This window comes from Macrotis lagotis, chromosome 3, assembly GCF_037893015.1.
Source record: "Macrotis lagotis isolate mMagLag1 chromosome 3, bilby.v1.9.chrom.fasta, whole genome shotgun sequence".
NCBI classification, from domain to species: Eukaryota; Metazoa; Chordata; class Mammalia; order Peramelemorphia; family Peramelidae; genus Macrotis; species Macrotis lagotis.
The window spans coordinates 113,252,179-113,270,145 of NC_133660.1; the positions used below are offsets into that span (position 1 = coordinate 113,252,179).

General features: G+C 36.0%; 1 protein-coding gene across 1 annotated transcript in view; it reads left to right on the forward strand.

The window, feature by feature from the left end:
• DCHS2 (dachsous cadherin-related 2) overlaps positions 1–17,967 on the forward strand; it is a 320,767-nt gene that overhangs the window by 228,354 nt on the left and 74,446 nt on the right. Inside the window, exons 4-5 of the mRNA XM_074231573.1 lie at positions 16,567–16,803; positions 17,434–17,951. Coding sequence (XP_074087674.1) covers positions 16,567–16,803; positions 17,434–17,951 — 755 coding nt within the window. The remainder of the gene's footprint in view (positions 1–16,566; positions 16,804–17,433; positions 17,952–17,967) is intronic.

Here is a 17,967-nt window from a genome sequence, read left to right on the forward strand (position 1 = left end):
ACCTATAATACAACAATTGAAATTAAAACTAAGCTTCCTCATGGAGTCCTCATGGCAAAACACTAATTCTAAAAATTATTAATGGTGTCAAGGGGAACCAGACACAACTGAAATGACTGAAAAACAACAACTTAGAGACAAAGGATGCAGGGTCTGGTAAATGGCAAAGATTCAGAGCTTCCTAAGACTGAGGGATAGAGATCATAGGGACACTTTCTCTTTGCCTCATCCATCATATGATCATAGATTTTGAATTGGCAGGGGCCTGTGAAGCCATCAAGTTCACCTCTTTCATTGTCCAGGAATGATGACTCAGAGAGGTTACATGATGTCACACAAGTATATGAATGAATTTTTCTATATTCAGACCTAGTACTTCTTCCAGTGCAACCCTTGCCTCCCTGACACTGTCTCCCCAATACTGCCTCCTATTACTCATTCAGATTTTGCTTTTATTATTGTCAGTCTTCTTTCCATTTATGGTAAATTAGGTTTATGGAAAAAATGCTTTAACTTGAATCTTGCCCATTTTTTGATCAATGAAAGCATTCTTTGAATATGTACATAGCCTTTTAAGGAAGGCAGAGTGGGTGGTGTAGTGTTTAAGATCCAACCTTGGGGTCAAGACCAGGGTTCAAGCTTTGCCTTTGACCTCTACTGGTTGTAGGATCACAAACAAATCTTTCAATCTCTTGCCCCCCCCACTTTATTTCTGATATTATAATTTGCCAATGAGTTGATTTTTTTTCTTTTGATGGAGAAAGTTTCCATATTGGGAAACACCCCTTCCATCTCTGCACTCATCCAAAGTATCTTAGATCAGGCCAATAAATAGTCTCTCAGAAGAATGTTTTGAATAACACATGGATTTATATGTCTTAATGTATTTATTAAAAAGTGATAAAATAAGAAGCGAGGTTTATTTACTATATAGTCACATAGAGTAATTATGTGTTTTACCCAGTGTCAACAAGGTTAGTCAAGGGAAGAGTTGGAACCAGACTCCAAGATTTCAGCACCACTGGAAATGCTATAGAAGTAGCTTGACAAAGTGTGGCACTTGTGGCAAAAAGGGAAAGAGATTTGTTTCTGATGTCTTATGCTTGTCTGTTGTGGAAGTCAAAGGTTTGGGGCTCTTTAACAGTGAAGCAATCTGTCATATCATCAAAGTCAAAGAAATTCAGGGCAAATAGTGATTGATTCAATCAATAAACATTTATTAAATACCCACTACTGTCAAGCACTGTGTGCTAAGTAGAAAAAAAAAAGAAAAAAGACAGTCCTTGTTTTCAAGGATCTTATCCTGCAGGCTTAATATAGGGTAAAATAGGAAGTAATTTAGAGAGAGAAGTCATTGGCATTAAGAGGACGATGGGGAGGGCTTCCTGCATTTTATGGGTAGGCATGCTTGAATGATAGAGTTCAGGTACTAGTTCATCAATAGGGTAACTGTGGCCAAAAATTTGATCTCTAATTCCTGGACTTACTACACAGAAAGAAAACAGTCCATTTCAGAACATCTTTGGATTAATTTCTCAGAAAATCAGCTGAGTCCAAGACTTATCAAAGAAATATATGGAAATTTTTCCCCCTGCCAAAAACCAGTCTGAATTTCATGATCCAAGAAGGAATTTCCTTGCCTGTGGCAGAAATTATGAAGTAAGATAAGAATTATGAACCTAGTAAACAGGGATAAACCTTGGCCTATGATTTCATTGGTTAAAATGAACTAAAGATCCCTGTCTGTATTTTATTGTCCTAGAGAGTTGTCTAGAGCACTGAGGAGATAGAAGACTCATTCTTTCCTGAATATAAATAAAATAAATATCACATTTAAAATGTTTTTTCATGTATTTTGTTATTCTCTAAGTCTATATGTATATGTAGGTATGTATATGTATATATATATATATGTATATGTGTACTATCTAAATACTATCTAGGTATATTATTTATGGTTAATTAAACTTGGTTTTTGCTGTATTTTTTTCTTTAAAAAAACTGGATTTCACAGTGATGGTTGGAAATGTAGCTCCCTATTTTATTGCTCTTTCTATGAAAAATGAGATGCAAGAAAGCATTCCTTGCCAAGAACAAAAAAATCCAACTTGAATGGGAAGAAGATGACCTGGAGGTGAAACAGGTTCATAAGGCAGTATTAGTGTGAGGGATGTGGGCAAAAGGAAGGGGGAATGTGCATGATTTGATGTAGTTTCTCTCCATCTAGAGCCTTTTTAAAGATGTAATTTTCCCTCCTCAGAACTCACTAGAAATTAACTGATATGGAGCTATTTAAAGGAAGTTGGCAATACAGTTCAATTCAGCAGATATTTCATTGGTTAATATGAACTCCTAAATCATGCCTAAATCATGGTGATAGCTTCTGGGAATGGAAAGAAGAAAATCAGTACAATTGCTGCCCTCAAGAAGATTACTCTCTTGGGAAGTAATAGGGGTAAAGGGATGAAATGTGCAATCATAGAATTATGATGTAAGATTAGTTTGAATCAAGGAAATGACTGTAAAACCTCTTAAGAAATCTGAAGAGGGGAAATATCACCTTTGGCTATAAAGACATGGGAAAGTTTTATGGAGAAGACAGCACTTGACTCAGGTCTAGGAATGGACTGAGAATTTACATTTGTGAAAGCAACAAAATCATTAAAATTAATTTTATTTCATGATAACCACACAAAAATACCCCATTCAATGATAATAGTAATAATAATTATGCTGGCTAGCATTTCTAAAGCATTTTAAAGTTGATCCTCATGAGAAATCTATGAGTTTAGTGCTATTGTAATTCATGTTTTTCAGGTGAGAAAACTGAGCCAAAGAGAATCTAAGGATGTTTGAGGCAGGATTGGAATTCAAGTCTTCCTCATTTCAAGTCCACCAGGACTCTGTAGTGACATTAAAAAGTCTGGATACACTTCAAAGACCCCTCCTTTCTTTGACTTGATGTCCTCACCTAAGTTGAATCTAGTTTTATCATAATCTGACACTCCCATCAAAGGTGGGCACTTGTTTGCCATATAAACATTTAGGCTTACAAAGTTCAAAATTAAATTTTCATTATCTTTTCAGATTATTAAACAGAGATAGAATTAATATCTGATTTTATTGGGAGTTGGACTGTACAGTGAGCCACCTTTTCCCCCATGAACCTATAGAGACAATATGACTTAGAGAAAAAAGTTATTTCTGGGTCCTTACATTTTCAGTTTCATTTTGGGTCATGGTAAGTAATTGCTTCCAATACCCTCCCTGTTGGATCTTTGAAATCAAGAGAATGAATTCTTTCTTTTCAATAATTGATCCCTCTAAGCCCATATTTTTGGGTCATCTTTGTGAGTTACTTAAATTATCCTGGGGCTACTTCAAGAAAGAATGCTTTTTATGCAGGACTTGAAGGAGAGGTAGATTTTGTAGTATTTGCTACAGAGTTCTACTTAAATCATCCCTGGATCAAGATACACTATTTTATATTTTCAAATCCCTAAAGAAGTAAACTATATATTTTTTTCTTAAAAATTCATTCTCATATATAAAAGTCTTAGTTGTCAGAAGTTTTTCTATATTTTTGACCAAGTCACACTAACCTCTTGTCCTCAGATTCCTCATTTGTTAAATAAAGGAGTTGAACTAAAAAATCTCTGAGGTCCTTCCTTGCTCTAAATCCTGGGATACACATCTGTAACTGGGAGTAACTTGTTCATCTTCTGAATGACCACACCCCTTTATACCTCTCTTACTGCCATTTCACAAATTTATCTTGTGTGTTAGTTATTTGCATGCAATTTTCAAATCCCCAAAGTAGTAAACTATATATTCTTTCTTGGAAATGCAGTCATATATATATAATAATCTTAGTTGTCAGAAGTTTTCCTGTATATATCTAACTGAATTGTTTTATATTGGAATTTCTATCTCCCTTTTGTGACTTTGACCAAGTCACACCACCTCTTGTCCTCAGGTTCTTCATCTATTAAACAAAGGAGTCGAATTAGAAGATGTCTGAGGTCCTTCCTTTCTCTAAATCCTGTGATACACATCTGTAACTGGGAGTAACTTATTCATCTTCTGAATTAGCACACCTCTTTATATCTCTCTTACTGCCATTTCACAAATTTATTTTGTGTGTTTGTTATTGGCATGCAATTCTTAACTTCCCTGTGAGCTTCTTTTGGCAAGGGAAAATAAGGTATTCTTTTTCTTGCTCATGGAATCATTTGAACATAGTTCCATAGTTAGCATTCAGTGATGTATTGGTTAAGACTATCAAATCAGTAAACAATGATATTGGAGCCCATTCCCTTTCATTCTTAGTTAATTTTGTTTTATTTGATGCCTACCTCTCAGCACTCTTAACTAAGTTTTCTGTGCAGTAGAAAAAATTCAGGAAATGACAATTAATCTAGTCTGATTAGAAGAGGAGGTTCAACAAGGTAGAAGTATGGGAGATAAGATAGGCTGATGCAAGTTGAGAAGGACCTCTGGTGCCATGCTAAGAAGTCATATATTTACATTATTTTAGAGTTGGAAGGAACTTCAGGGATTATCTACAGTTTCCACCAACTAATTTTGCTGATGAGGAAATGGACTTGATTTATAGGCAATAAGTAACAGTTAGGAGTGGGGGAAGGAGTATTGAAAAGACCAGTAACATGAGGAGTGTTTCTTAGCTAGATTAATTTGATACCAGTGTAAAGAATAAGCTGGGGGAAAAGAGGGCAGAAAGAAAGACACATCATGAAGACCTCTTGGGTCTTAATTTGGGTATAAACAATAGGAATGAGGAGATGACTAGTAAAGACATTTATCTTTGAAAAACAGGCTTCAAGAAAAATATCTCCAATCCTGAGCTCTTGTAACCTGAATGGAATCATTATGAAAATGTTAGACTAACTATACTGTGTTTTCCATTGAATTGTGAACATTAGTTAAGCACTGTAGGACAATAAGATGGGCTCTCTAATCACTAGCATGCCCTCAGAATACAAATTCAGCATTTATCAAGTTTTAAGAAGTTGACTTCTCTCCTTCACTACTACATAATCCACTGGGTGAAGCTGGCTGATTTTCCCCTGCTTGCCTCCGAAACTCCAGTTATCAGTCCGTTGTCTGATTCAATATGCTAATTTATGTGTTCCCAATGTCAGACTTATATAGGAATGATTTTGATTATATTCTAGCAGAACCAGACTTCCTGGTTTAACCTGGCATACATTTTACATATCTTAGATATTTTCCATATGGTGTTTGCTTCTTTAAAAGACAAGAAAGAAATGTAATCTTATAAGAATAGTTCACGCTGAAAAGTATAGTATAGAAAGATGTATGTATCTAAAAAAGTGCCACATATGTGTTTATATATATATAATATATATATTATGCATAATATATATTGATATATATATATATATATGTATATACATAGGTTGACATTATCCTTTGGGGAAAGTCTGTATAAAATAATTATAAAGAATGGAAGGATAGTACCAATGACATTCCCAGGTTACTTAATTATGCATGAAATCTCAGAATGGAACAGACCAATGATTCATTCATATCAATACATTCTCTCCAGGATGGTAGGTGCCTCAGGTCATTCAGTAATAAGGTCATAGTTTCTTTTCATAATGTCAATCTCAGAAGAAAGGGCATGTGCCCTAAATATACTTTGTTTTTCTTTATAAGGCATGATTATCTCTTTTGTGAATTTATCCAAGCTTCCCTTGAACTTAGTCATAATTTCTTCTAAAATAGCTCCTAGATAAATTAAATCTGATAACTTACTTGAAATTTTGAACTTAGCAGGGTGTCCCTTAGTTATTATTCTCTGGAATATTCTATGGAATTCTATGGAAAAGTCAACCTTTGCATTGTATCCTCTCTTCACAGTACTTAAAACGTTGGCCACTTGCCCTCCTCTTGAAATGTCTTCCCTATCCCTTGCCTGTCAAAATTATAGAGTTTCTAACCACCATTTGATTAGTTGAAGATTAGCAGTAATCATGACGATCCCGCCCTCCAGAAGACCCTTCCCAACCCTATTGCAATCAATAGGTATGTCCTCAGGGGAGAAGTGTGTGGCAAGAAGGCATAGCCATCATTCTCTTTGCTTTCAATAGTTCTTCTCTTTATATCCTTTTTATTCCAGTCAAATTGATCTTTTATACCATATTCCTTCACTCATCTCCATACTCTTCCCTAGCTCATCTTGCTACCTTCAACATCCCCCCATTATTAACATTTTCTCCTTTTTAAAAATAACTTTATATTTACATAAGTGAATAAGTGTATTTACTGTATCATACCCTCATCTCTTTAGGGCAGACTATTTCACTTTTGTCCTGTATTTCCAATACTGAGCATTGTACCTTGCACTTAGTAAACTTTTAATAGTTGCTTGTTGAATTGAATTGAAGATCTGTCCTAAGGAGACAAAGGAAATATGCAGTGATTTTTGGCCTTAACCTCTCTCTCTCTCTCTCTCTCTCTCTCTCTCTGATTCAAGGGCCTATGCCCTCTCTCTGCTTCATTTATCTAAAAGTAAATTAGCTCTCTCTTCTTAGCCTCCTCTTTTTGTGCACCATCAGGGGTTGCAAAATATGGTCCTTTAACCCTTGAAAAAGTATCAGGAAATGTAATGTTCTCGATATTTCGAGGGATGATAAAGAATAGAATTCTGTGTTACTGTAAAGTCTGTTTCTGCCTCAGATGCTAATTTTCATCACCAGACAAAATGAATCTTTGTATTTCAGTTTCTTCATCCAAGAGCATTTTTTAAACCATTCACCCCCTGCTAATTTCATAAAGACAGTGTGTGAGGATTGATGAGTTAATGGGCATAACATGATTTGAAAGCCTTGAGGGGAAGGTGCTGAGTAAGTACTTATTTTTATTATGATGATCACATTCAAACTTGACCAGAGATCTATTTATAATGGGTAAAAAGGCCAAGGCAGATTATAGTCTCCATGGAGAATCTCTTTCCTTCTTTCTTTTTCCCCCTGACAGGGGTTACTGAGCTTCCTAGTCCAGATGACATACATGCCAAGGTATTGTTACGGTTACGTAACAAACACAAGAAAATAATCTCAATATGATAGGGGTCCTATGATTATTGATAAAATAACAAACCTAAATCATCATTTTTGTTTTAAAAGAGATAAAAATAGAAAATAAGATTCATGGTCTGTAGTAGTGGATGACTTTGCTAGTCTCTTGAACCTTCTTTTAAACTGCATTCTTATTCCTAGACCCAAGACTAGACCATCCTCCCATGTCAAGATCAAACCATTCCTCTATTCTTTTGATTCTGATGTCTCTCACATGACAGGTATCACCAAATTCATCAAAGAAAGGTATTCTTGAGAGATCACAGTCAGAATTTATAAACATACCTACCTAGTCAAGAATTTATGGACTTTAAAATGATAAGCATGTGGTCAGATAGACAGAAAGTAAATTTAGGGTTAAGAATGTACATCTAGCTTTTGCCATCTGCCTACTGACTGAGACTAGGGTCAAGTCCTCTATGTAAAGCAGGAACAGAGTACACAGAGCAGAAGTGTGCCCTTGGCTTTGAGCCACAACTTCATCTGAAAGAGCAATGCTAAATATAGGCCATTTGGTCTGTTTCATTCATGGATATTTATTTGTTTTAACCACTATATATATGAACTAAAAAGTACATAGCAAACTGTTGACTCAATAATTATATGTAAGAAAAATTAAGAACTTCATGTTTTGATTAGTAAAGCTTATGGTAATTTATGTCTTTTCCTTTTCAGAGAACAATTTCGTTTCTTCTATATATAGTGCCTATACACATAGATCATGAGTATTAATGGGTGAAGTCATATGTGCTAAGTATAATTTAGAAAAATATTAAAAAGATGCTTTTTATGCTGCTGTTTACTTTTCATTTTTATGATTGGGAAAATGTGTTTCTCAAAAAAGAAAAATGCCCCTCCTAGCAAGCTTTAGAAAATTGATTGCTAGTAATCAAGGATTGTGATTCATGTACCCTAGAGAATATAGATTTTCAATATAATCTGCATTGGGGGGAATGGAAATCAAAATATGGCATATGAAGAGTATAGAAAATGGTGGCAAAGTGCTGAAAAAAAGAGAAGAATTTCATTCACTGGGATCCACACATAATTCACAGACCTATATTGGAGTCTTAGATGTTTAATCAATAATTCCAATGTCGCTATTTTGCAAGTGAACAAACTGAGATTCCCAAGAAAAAAGGTAGGAAGCAGAAGATCTCACGCTGGAATCCAAGGGATAGCAGTTTCAGTGTTCTGTTTTTCAGTAGGATCACAGATTTATAACTGGAAAGGACCTTATATTATCCTCTAACCATTTCATTTTAGAGAGAAGTCAAGGGATTTTTCCAATGTCAACCAGATAGTCAAGTGATTTGAATCTAGACCTTCTGAATCCAAATCTAGCACATTTCCCCCTCCAACATGTCATTCTATTTGATGTTTTTGTTGACATCAGTGTTTGTAGCAAGGGAAAAACCATTTGTTTTTTTTTTTTTTTTGGTTTGTTTTTTATTTTAATTGGGAATGGGCATGGAGTTGGGGACTATAAAGAAAGTCAAATGTTGATCTTGGCATTGAGCTGTTTGAATTTTTTTAAAGCTCAAAGCCATGGGCATTTTATTACTACAGTATCTTATATTCTGCAAGACTGAAGTCAAGAGAGGGAACTAGCGTAAAGTGGACAATGGAAGAGTTCCATGACAGGGTAGGGAAGTTTTTAAAAGCCTTGGGAAAATTTGTCCTTAAAGGGAGATACATTTTGCCTAGAAAGAGATGTCATTGTGAGGCAGTTTCTTAACTGAATGACTCAGAGTTACACTTAAAGTGCTTAACATTCCACTTATAAGTAGAGGACTCATTTGCTTTTTTTTTTTTTTTTTTAGATTTTTGCAAGGCAAATGAGGTTAAGTGGCTTGCCCAAGGCCACACAGCTAGGTAATTAAGTGTCTGAGGCTGGATTTGAAACCTGGTACTCCTGACTCCAGGACTGGTGCTCCTGACTCCAGGACTGGTGCTCTATCCACTTCTCCACCTAGCCACCCTGACTCATTTGCTTCAAAATATTTTATTAAAAAGGAATTATCATTGGATTTTAACTATACTCGGTTCAATGGAAGTTGCTTATTGGTGAATTTAGCCTTAAATCCAGGGCTGTCTCATTTTCCAATTTTCCCAATTATAGGACTGACTTTCTAATGGAAAAACTATGAAAGAGACATGGTTTGTCTCAACTCTTCCCCTCAACATCTTCCCTGACTTCCCCTCCAAAAAGAAGTTTGCCTAGTCTATTGTTCAGCACAGACACATTAACTATATTTAGCATCACAGCATTATTGATTTAAAGCTGAAAGGGCTTTAAAGATTACTTATCTAATCCTTTCACTTTACAGGTGAGGATACTGAGGCTCAAGGAGGTTACCTAAATTGCCCAAGATTGCACAGGTAGTAAATGGCAGAGACAAAGATCTGAACCTAGATTCTGTAGTTATAGAGCCATCACTCTTAGGGTGATGCCTGCCTTTGGTGCAGACATTTCCCAGGTCCCTACTCCAACTGGTTCATAGATAGGTCACAAACTATAGACAGATATGGACCTGGGATCTGGAAAGATCTAACCAGACAAGATGACTTTTAAACACTGAAATAAGTGACTTTCATATAAGGTCACAAACAGAACTTTGAAGTGCGTTAGTCACCTGTATCAAGTGCTGCAAAAGATTTTTTTGCAATCTAATTGCTATCATAGATCATTTCAAGACAAATAGTAGTATTGCGATCCACTTGACAAAGATTAATCATTCCAAAATAGGTAGGTCTCTAGGAGCCATAAGATGGGGGGGGGGCTTGAATATATATCTACACACATGTATATGGATATACATACACCCAAATAGTATGCATATATAATATATTTAAATATGTACATTAAATAGACACATATAACACACATAACATACATAGATACACAAATACACATGTATAGGTGTATATAAAAATAAAGATGCTTAGCAAATATGCATATATGTTTGTATGTATAGATAGCTATAGATCTATATCAGATAGAAATTTTATAGAGTGATCATAGATCTATAGCTATCTATATGTTTACATTATATATTAAATATATATATAGGCATACAAATGCATAATACTCCCTAAGTATCTTATAAGTAATCATATAAGGATACATATGGAATAGTATATGTGTATGTATAGATAGATATAGATCTTTATCATATAGGAATCAGATAGGAGTGAATAGAGATCAATATGTATCTATATATATATAGCCACATATATTTATGCATGTATACATACTTATATGTGCACACATACTTATTAAGCATCTTTATTTGCTTTTAAGTTATCTGCCCTGTTGCTAGTTGTCCATTATTCTTGTGCTAACTTCTGGCCTCCTTAACTTATCTATGTACTCTCAGTGAGGTCCTATTCAGAATTTTAAACATTTGATATTGCCTCCACTTTAATAGGAATTATCCTTAGGAGCCTTCCCTCTACTCTGTGAAAAATAGATAGAAATTAGCCATATCAACTCATCTATGTTAATGCCTTAGAAAGATTGTATTTTTTTACATTATATAACTTCTTTGACGGTTGAACTAATTGTAGTAAAAACATGTTAAATTATCAAATTGCTCCTCACCCTCTTAATAAAAAGAAATCATTTCCCCTGGAAATTCCTAAGGACTTTTAAAGAGTTAAAAAAAAGTTGTATACAAGAAATTTGTTTTTGAATCTTGCCATTCCTGCCTGTAAGTTGGTGTCTCCAATGCCCAGGTTCCTTAAAAAATGGGATGTGATTATATTTCCATTTACATAATGATTGCTGTGCGAAATATACTTTGTTAACTTTAAAACACTACAGAAATAATGGGACCTACAATGATTTTTTTTCTTAAACTTTCCCTCTAGTTGTTTTTCCTTGGCAGGAATGGAGTACTGAGACTGAGATCAAGAAGATCTAAATTTAAAGCTCCACCTCATACAATATGTCATCCTGAACTCTTGTTTTAACTTTAACTTTTTTTCAGCCTCTGTTTGCTTATCTTTAAAATGGGAGCAATAAATGTAACTTCCCTGGGAAGAGGAAGGTACCTCAGAAACCATGAAGTGTAACCTCTTCATTTTTCAGCTGAAGAAACTGAGCCCCAGGGAGGTTATGGGACTTGCATGTAGGAAGTATCTGGCACAGGGTTTGAACCTGGGTCTTCTCATCCTAGAGCCAGTTTTCTTTTCCCTGCACCATGTCTCCTCTTCTCTCAACTCCAAGTCTCATGCCTTCCCCTAACTGTAATGCCTCATTTTTTTCTTTTTTGTCTTATTCATCTACCAGTCACCTTGCCCTGCCCTTTGAAACATATTTCCATTTAAATAAGTCAGCTTACTACAAAATTTAATGTGCAGTACTTCCAGAGACTAAACATTAGTAAAAGTATAGCTTCTCTTTTGAAATACAATATGGTTTATCGTCCTCCACCTACTGAAACAAAAGTCTTTAATTAGATATTTCAGGTTTTTCCAAGGCTTGTGCCAGACACACAGAAAAGGCTTTGTTGATCTTCAGCATTTTCCAGCCCTCTTCTGCTTGCCACCAGTGGAACAAAGCCATTCCATGACAAAGAAAAGAGAATTTGCAAATGAAGTCCTTTCCTTAGTAATAATGATTAACTTGTGTGGCGTTTGGTGGCAAATTGATCTGGTGAGAGCAAAGTCATCCAGAAACAACACTCCTTGTGCCAGAATCCAACACTTTGGAAACCTTAATAATCCCCCAGACCCCTGAGGTTTAACCTCTCCCCACAGTTCACAGATGAGAGAGTTCAGACAAGGAGAAGTAAGAGTGACCAGCTTGAGGGCCACACAGCAAGTCAGCCAGCCGAGGTTTCTCACTCTGTGAAAAGGGTTGGCTAGAATAAACAAGAAACAAGATTCTTTCCCCCTCTTTCTTTTTTTGCCTGGCGAGCTTTGGGGGCTGTCAGAATTTTGGCTTCAACTTCTAAGATTTTGGGGAAAGGAGAGGTGGGTTTATCAGGTTACTCATGTGGCCTCTTCAAGCAACACCAAGTGAAAGACAGAGAAGGGTGGGATGTGCTGAGGATTGTCAGATTCTTCATATGCTATAATGGTTGAGAGAAATTTGAAAAACCTCTCCCAGTCCTTCCATTATCAAAGTCTTTTTCCTGCAAGAATCTTCTTTGGACTGGAATTTTTAAACTAATATATCTTACCTGCTAACTTTCCTTTTGGTAATGGGAATCATTACCCTAGAATGGTGTGAGAATTGGAATGTGGCCAACTTTTTGCTCTCTTTCGATAAATCATGGAGAACTTGAAATATTCATAAAACATCTTGATTATAAAGGTTAACTTCTGTGGGATGGTGAATATGAACTGATTTTTAACTAGTAGTCCAGGATAATCCAGGTATTTATTTGATTGAGGTTTACTTTTTTTTGGCCAAACTTTACCAATGATTCATTTTTCCAAGTATTACTTAAAGCATTACCATTGTTGTTGTTGTTGTTCTGCAACTTAATTTTATTTACTTATTTTTGGATGTATTTATTTGTTATTTCTTCCACATGTTTATGGATGGAATTAAGTTCATAGAGTTTGAACTAGAAAGGAGCTTAGGAATCATCTACTCTGTGCACTCATTTTTCAGATGAGGAAACTGAAGCTAAAAAGGAAAGAAGAGAACATGGATTTGAACTGAGTCCTCTGCCTTTGGATCTAATGCTCTTCCTGCTACCCCCATTCACTTTTTTTTCCTTGATTAGTCAAATTAGAATGCTTGTTTATCCCAACTTTGCAAGTTCTTGTGCTAGAATGGGACCCCTAAGGAGCTTGGCTTGCTTATTGTTGCACTGTTCATTGACATTCATTACTGAAGCTTTTAAACATAGCATGGATTCTATTTTTAGAGAGGTGTCTCTTGCAATTATTTTTAAGGCTGAAAATCAAAAGACCTAATCTAAACCTTCTTTGGCTGGTATGTGTTCTCACTTCCTATGCAGCTGAAGGTAAGGAGGCCTGCTATGCTTGCTATGCTTTGTTTGTTGTCTATCTTGTCCATACCACTAAGATTTTAAGAAAGGGGTTCTAGGTTTCTGGAAAAAAAATCATGATTTCTGCCTTTGTTTTAGAAAGTACTCATGAATTTAGCAAATGTGTCTTCAATATTTTCAATATTTTTTTTGTAGGGGAGAATTTATTAAAGGAAATCAATGAGAAGGTAGTATATATAGCTACCTTCACATACTGATATTTGTTGTAAAATATCCACAGCATATCACATCATACCTTTGCTGGAAAGCCTCTAATATTCCTCATTCCCCATATAACATAAATTCCTAACTACTTAGCCAGAAATCTGACACCATCCCTAGTGTAGCCCTAACCTACCTTTTTAGGCTTATTTACCTAAGAGGTTCTTCACTGTTTTTGTGACAAGCAAAGTTAATCACTTAGACCGATCAATTGCAGTGAAAATAAAACTATTTTTTTTATCTTTTCCAAGTTCAAGGATGCTCTGAAATGTATTCACAAATCCCTAGGGTCTATGGATCCCAGGCAGTGCTAAGCTGATAAATGTTTAACAATTGAGTCTCTGTGTCATAGCAAGAGTAAGTTTCCTGGGTCCCTGTCCTTCATTCCTCATTTTGTTAGACAATTCAGAGGTGTAGACTAATAGTGTCAAACTTAAATAGAGGGTATTAGTAACTGTACATAAAGTTCCCTTAGGGCCCCATATTAACTTTAACATTAACATACACACACACATATATGTATGTCTTTTTTAGCACATTAATCATTAAAATTGCATAGGAACAACATTTTTAGTTTGCTGAAGGATGCTCCATGAAATACTTGAGTGTATTATAGGCTGCATGTGGTCTAGAGATGCATATTTATAAACTCTGGTGCAGACTAGATGCTGCTTTGCCTTATAGGTGATGAGACAGTCTCCAACAGTGTCATAGTCACTCTTTTTCTAAAACTCTATGTTTGAACCTTAAGTGGTTTTGGGGACCTGGGAATAGAGCTTGCATCTTGCTGCATATCCAAGAGGCCAGCCTGTGCAGGGACAAAGGAGAGTTGTGGGAAAGGTGCCTACCCATTGACTTTTGTTGTCTCATGACCAATGTCCCTGGCTAGCAGTATCACTTTTTAGAAAATTTCTCTTTCCTTTTGTCCTACAAATATGTTTCTTATTTTCCTTCCTGAACTATGAGCTTTGGGAAGAGAGAAATTATGCTTTTTTATCATATAAGAAGAAATGTGGTGTAGTGAATGGAGTGTTAGACTTCCAGTCAGGAAGACTGGAGTTCAAATTCTTTCTTACATACTTACTAACTGCATTTCCTTGGGCAAATCTCTTGAGGACATTAATTTTGATGGTTTTGAAGGTCTGTTCCAGTTCAAAATCTTTGATTCTTTATACCCCTCAGTTCACAATATTGTGAACTGAACATAGTAGTCACAATTATTTGATATATTTTTGACTGTTAAAAAGAGATTATATTTCTGCCCTCAAGGAATTCCCAAGAAAAGAACCACTAAAGAAATACCACCACACCACAGGTTCTATTCTGTGCTGTTGTTTTGAACATTATGACAATGGAGAAGTCATTGCTTCAAGATCAACATAGACATATCAAGTAGTGAATATGTTCAACATTTGGTGGAGGCAGGGTGGGGGAGGAACAAGGGTTGGCCTGGTAGATGGATAGAATGTCATGATTCAGAAAAAGCTTTATGACTTGAATCCTACAGTTTAGTTAGGAGAGTAAACAGAAAAACATAAAGTCCAGAAAAATGAAGTGCCTGGGTGGGTAGTATTAAGATTGAGCACCAAATGTGGACTGTCATGGGGTAGAGAAGGCTTTAAGAAGGAGCTGGGATTTGAAAAGCACCTTCAGATAGTAGCAAAATTTGACCATTCAGAGAGGAGAGAAAGTAGGTAGGGGACAGTATTATCAGGAGAGAGTGACCAAGGCACATTCATTACCTCACAAATGGTTCTTTCTATATCATGCTAATACTCTGGGTGCTATAGATTTGTGAAGTCACTGATGCTGGTTCTTCCTCCAGAGGTACAATTTATGATCACAGGCTCACAAGAGAATGGATCTAAATCTAAAAGTTCTTTTGGGGTCTGTTAGGGCCATCCTGCTCATTTTTCAGTTGAGGAAACTGATGACCAAGGAGATTAAGATTTGCTCATCACAGTTACTAATCATCATATGCAGGATTTGAATTCATCCTCTGACTTCTCACCCACTGCATCCATGCTTTCTCTTTGTGAAAGATTCTTGTCCATTGCTTTCCTAGAAAAACTCTCTAAATAAGATCTACTCATATAGATGTCATCATTAAGTTCCTTAGGATTCCTAGGCATATCTAGTCAACACTACTATTTATGGTTCCTTATTCTAGAGAAATCTAGAAAACATCTGAGGAACAGTTGCCAAGTTGCAACAGATATGAGTGATGACTCAAATTTGAAGAGCACAGATGATGGGTTGGCTGAGTTCCAATCTGATTAATCAATACTCAGAACAGAACTCGACCTGTTGCAGGATTAGGAAAAAAAGAAAGAATAGTAAGTCTTGGACTTCAGGACATAGAACCCCAAAGATCCTGAATGCCTAAGAAATATCATTTGTAGTCATTTTGGGTCAGGCTAATAGAAAAAGGAATAAAATCATCACAAAGCTTGATATGTATGCTTGTTGTGCTATTCATTCTGTTTGCCTATAATCCAGCACTGTTTAGAATGTTAATGTCAAATAGAAATGAAGGACACTATAATATAGTTCATAAGAATACCTGTGTGTGTGTGTGTGTGTGTGTGTGTGTATGCCTATATACATGCATCAACATATACAGTTAGGCAGGAACTACATTTTACTGTATTTTGGAACACACTTGGAAGTAGTATGGGCCACACTTAGCTATGTTATGTGTTTCACCTTACCTAATGATTATTGTTGTTATTGTTGTTAATGGTGGTCTTTCATTCTTGAAAAGGATCAGTGACATCAGGTGGGAGATGTCTCTTGACTAACAAGATGACTCTATTTAAGTGAGGCAGGGTCGTGCGAAGTCATCAGCCTCACTATCTCCTCCAGAGTCAATGAAATCCAGTGGCAAAATTTAGGCCACTGTGATTGGTGATGGCCATGAATGCATGAGAAATCCTCCCATCTTGCTTAGAGCACTACTGAATGGTCTTTTCTACTGACCTAGAATCAGAAGGTGTTAAGGTTGGAGTGCAATAGAATGTTTTGCTTTCCTTAAAAGAAATATTTTTCAAAGATGTCTAATTTCTAGATATCCCTCCCCTGGTCCCCCTTTCTCACCTGGCATCTGACAATTACAGTTGCAAAGAATACCAGATTCCTCTATGGTACTCTTCAGATACAGATTATAATCACTGTTTAAAGTTTTTGTTAATTCTCATTTTTCCTTCCCCCAGGGATTATTTATTTAATATCAACTCTTGGTCACTTGGAATCTACTAGTGTGTTTTTGACTGTCTCTGCCAGAGATGGTGGTGGGCTTACATCTATAATTAATGCAGATGTCACCATCCACATCCTCTGGACTGCTCTGGCACCTGCTATTTTTGAAAGGTCCAAATATGTCTTCTCCATTCATGAAGATGTGCCTGAAGACAGCCCTGTTGGAACTGTGAAAGCAAGAGAACCTATAAGTAAGTGGTCACTTTTTCCGTTGGATTTAAAGGTTTTCTGTTTGACGCTGCAACTAAACTATGAGACAATTCTCCTTTTCTCCTCATATTTCCTTGCTTTACTGAGTGCACTTTCCCAAAAGGGGAATAAAAAATGACAAATTAAGCTTCCACTTCATTTTAATTTTATTTCATAACTTCCTGTTTTTACTTGTAGAAAATGAACACTTTTATTCATCTGTTAAGTAAAAGAAGTATATAAATGAAAATGCTTTGGGTTTTCGTGACCAGAAGAACCAGTGATCTTCTGCATATTCATTCCTTTTATCTAATGCAAGAAAAATGAAAGATTAAAAAGAGAACACTAATTTGGTCTTTGACTATTCATCATATGTTTGAAGGAAAAACCAAACATTCCCAGAATGACCCAACTGTGTTCAGTTTTATATGGTAAACAGGACATGTTGTGGCGAGACTCCAAGGCCATGAGCAAGAAAATATTAAGAGTTTAGGAAGGAGTAACAGATTGTGCTATATTCTTCACAGATGTCGTTTAGAATAGCAGATGAATCTTTCTACTTATCAGAAGTATCACTTTAATTTTATTAGTTGCAATGATTGCTTTGCTCTTCCTGCTCTTCTTTCCCTTAGATTCCTTGGAGACAGTATCTTATAGAATTTCTTCTGGGGATCCCTATGGGAGTTTCACTATTGACTCTAGATTTGGTGTCATTCGTACCCGGAAGCAGCTGGATCATGAAACACAGCCCAGAGTTATCCTCACTATCCTGTCACAATTGGGCAACTCTCCTGTCTATAGTAGCACCCAAGTCAACATCACTGTGATCGATGTCAATGATAACCCTCCCATTTTTCACACAGCTTCTGATGAAGTAAGGTTATTACAGAGTACATTGCCTGGCACAGCCTTATATATTGCTCATGCAGAAGATAAAGACAGTGGCCAGAATGGATTTATCCAATATACCATTGAAAACCAGAGGTCAAGGATCTTCTCTATTGATTCAGATACTGGTGTCATATACCTCAGTAAGAACCTTGGGCAAGAAATACAGCAGGGTTGGATCTTGCACATCAGGGCTAAGGATTTAGGAGTTCCCCCCTTAACATCTCTGTTAATGTTAACAGTGACTGTTGAAAAACCAGACGTGAAGCCTCCTTTGG